This window comes from Elephantulus edwardii, unplaced genomic scaffold, assembly GCF_000299155.1.
Source record: "Elephantulus edwardii isolate Elephantulus edwardi_28Jun2011 unplaced genomic scaffold, EleEdw1.0 scaffold00235, whole genome shotgun sequence".
NCBI classification, from domain to species: Eukaryota; Metazoa; Chordata; class Mammalia; order Macroscelidea; family Macroscelididae; genus Elephantulus; species Elephantulus edwardii.
In genome coordinates, this window is record NW_006399985.1 from 195,226 (window position 1) to 198,593 (window position 3,368).

At 51.3% G+C, this 3,368-nt stretch overlaps 1 protein-coding gene across 1 annotated transcript in view; it reads right to left on the reverse strand.

Moving 5' to 3' along the window:
• PAIP1 (poly(A) binding protein interacting protein 1) overlaps positions 1–3,368 on the reverse strand; it is a 42,537-nt gene that overhangs the window by 21,538 nt on the left and 17,631 nt on the right. Inside the window, exon 2 of the mRNA XM_006898606.1 lies at positions 1,853–2,038. Coding sequence (XP_006898668.1) covers positions 1,853–2,038 — 186 coding nt within the window. The remainder of the gene's footprint in view (positions 1–1,852; positions 2,039–3,368) is intronic.

Here is a 3,368-nt window from a genome sequence, read left to right on the forward strand (position 1 = left end):
TATTGGTTTAATATGGTCACATCAGGGTTTTCTCTATCTATTGGTTTAATATGGTCACATCAGGGTTTTCTCTATCTATTGGTTTAATATGGTCACATCAGGGTTTTCTCTATCTATTGGTTTTGTGCTCCCATTTACAGCTGAGCCACGCAACAGACTGGCCTGTCCTTTCCCGCATCACTTTGTTCTGTCCACTTACTATCTGACCTGCGTGTATGCCTCACGGCCAACAGAACCCTTAACTACTAATAGGCTAAATCCTACAGACTACCCATCTAAGGGCTGTCTCAGCAACACTTGCAGGAAACGACCCATCGTGTCAGGCCACACCCCTGCCAGGCCCTGAGGAATCACGACCATGCAGCCCACGAAGAGCGGAGACAGACAGACGAGAGACTGGAAAAGCAACAAGAAACACGCACGATGCCTCCAGTCAACGTGCAGAGCCTGCGATCCATGTACAGAGGCAGAAGGCAGGGCTCAGGCAAGCAGAGACGGGGACCCGGAGCACCAGCTCGACCAACTCAGGGTCCAGTGACGGTTCAGAACCAGGTGGAAAAGCCCCCCACGGAGCGCCCTGTCAGGGGCTGCCCACCTCACTCCCACGGAGCAGCTGGTGGGCCCCAACCCACAGCCTCTCAGTACTTCTGCCACTAAACCTACTATGACCTCACAGCCTGCTCGCACAAACACGTCCCCCAGTTTGCGTTACATGCTTGAGCAGGGACGTGGAGACCACCAAGTTTATGATTTCCAGTCATCTTCTACTCTGCTTTTGGCTAGCCTTCCATCGAGTCCACATCTTAAAAATACAACGCTGTCTATGTGTTGCATTCATCCGTATCGTAATGACAGCCTCATGGCAAGGACCAATACGCTGGCATCAGAACCTAACTGAGAAGAAACAATCTAACTTGCAATTAGGCCTAGCTTCTTACGAAACTGCATTGCAGTCCTAAAGGTACAGAGTTCGAATCCACCGGTGGCTCCATGTGATTAACTGCCTCTGAAAACCTGCTGGTGGGTCAGCTAAGGGGTCATCTCCAGTCGTCATGGAGACTACACGTGAGAGTAAACGTGACCTGCAGGACTTGACCGGCCAGTGCCTCACAGGAGCTTGCCAGGGCTTTCTTCTGCAGCACCTCTGCAGAGACAACTCGAGGCTTCAATCTTCCAGTTAACTGCCAACTGCAGTAACAGGTTTTACCACCCAGGGACTCCAAAGAGATGTAAAGAAAACAGTCATTATCGAGACAAGGTCTGGCTTTTTAAAAAAGGGATTCATTTATGAGGCAAACCTGTTCTCCCATAGTTCTTCTGGCCTGTATTGTACTGTTGTGTGTAGCTGAGGTAGGACTGACCCACAGCCAGCCTCCAGCAGGTTTCCAGAGGCTTTGGAAGCAGAAAGATTACTCCTCTTTCTCCTATGGGGCAGAGGGTGGATTCAAACTGCCTGCTTTTGGGCTGGCAGCACAACTTGTTACCACTAGGCCATGGGAGCTCCCCTCTACTACGATACGGATTAATCCAACACTTAGAATTAAGTCTCTTATGTGTGTCACTATTTCAGATCCTATAAAACTGAGTCTCCTCCCCCAAAGTGCGATCTTCTGTAGCCTTCTCCACAAATGCCCAGAGCCCTTCTGACGGCCTGTGCCAAGTCCTGGCTCCGTGTGTGAGCTGGGAGCCCAGCCTTGCTTTAGTCCTGCCTCTTCTCGACTCCAGGATTTGAACTGAGAGACTTCGAGGTTGCCGTGGGCAGTTAACAAGGGTGGACGCACATGAACATGTCCCCACCTGCCCTCCAGGAGTCACCCAGCCCCGCGCGGGCACCTGCTGGCGGCCGACCTACCTGCTGATAGATGAGTTCCACAAGGTCTTGCAGGGCTTCATCTGTGGTGACCCAGCCGTTCAGGGTGTCAGAAAAGAGCTCAATGTCGGTCTCAAAGCTGCCAGGCTGCTCTGTGAGGTGATTCAGAAAGTCCTGCACATACTCTGACAGCGTGGGGTAGTCCTCACAGCTATCCTCGTAGGATTCCTACAGGTCGAAATCAAACTGGGGCGTCAGCCCATGGAACTGCTCAAAGCAGAGGGAGGTGGCTTTACCTGGATCTCTGCACACCTTTCCTACGGTGAGATCTGACTCTCATCTTCTTTAGTAAAGCGTACTGTACTGCACTGTGTTGTTCTTCCTCCTTTCTCCCCAACAGCCAGTGTGACAATATAACAAAACTGTCTCCTCACCTACGGTTCACTGCCAAGACACTGAGGAAACACGGCTTAAGTCAGGATTTCACTCTGACAACACCAACATACACACTGAATGAGATCAAGGGTAAATCGAAACCTAGGATTTACATGAAATTCTAGGAAGGAGCAGGAACAGAGAGGCAAATTCCAACACTAGCTGGTGAGGCCATTCAGGCCCAATTGACTAGTCTCTGAATTCTTGCAGTTTGGTTGATAACTGTCAGATTGAAAAGAAAACAAACAAACAAAATAAATCACAACAGCAAAACAAATCTGTTACTGGACTGTTAGTCCCCAGGGCCAGGAGACTATACAACTGCCCAACTGTCAAACGGACAGTGGCAACACGCAGGTTCTGACCGACCCTGACAGGAGCCGTCTCCAGCCAACTGCTCCTCCCTTCTCACCTGGTTCCCACGCTCGCGGGGAAGGCAGGAAGGGGACGAAGGGGTGGTCTGTAATGGTATCAGAGCAGAGCAGCACACGTCTGCACTATCGAAGCCTGGAACACAACCTACAATGGTTAACATCCACCTAAAAGTTCTGATCTAACAGTAACCGCACTGCTTGATGAAACGTACCCCCCTCCAAAAGGAATCAGGTGAGAAGACCTAGAAGAGAATGAGCACTGTGGTACAGGAGCATCTGTGACGAGCGCACGAGGACGCCTGGCTAGGAGTAACTACCTTCTGAAAAGCCCTGAGAAGAGAATGAGCACTGCGGTACAGGAGCATCTGTGACGAGCACACGAGGACGCCTGGCCAGGAGTAACTACCTTCTGAAAAGCCCTGAGCACAGCAATACAGACAGAAGTTCTAGTTTAGTGTGAAACGCTACAAGGCCACCATGCCTAATTCCTCTATTTTTATAGACACTAAAATCAGTTACATGACAAGCTGCGTGAACTAGGAGAGGTACTCGAGAACCAAGACTAGCTGCAGGAAGAGCAGGGCCGTGTCCCTGTATCACCTCGTACGCGGGCCCGTGTCCCTGTATCACCTCGTACGCGGGCCCGTGTCCCTGTATCACCTCGTACGCGGGCCCGTGTCCCTGTGTGTATCACCTCGTGCGCGGGCCCGTGTCCCTGTATCACCTCGTACACGGGCCCGTGTCCCTGT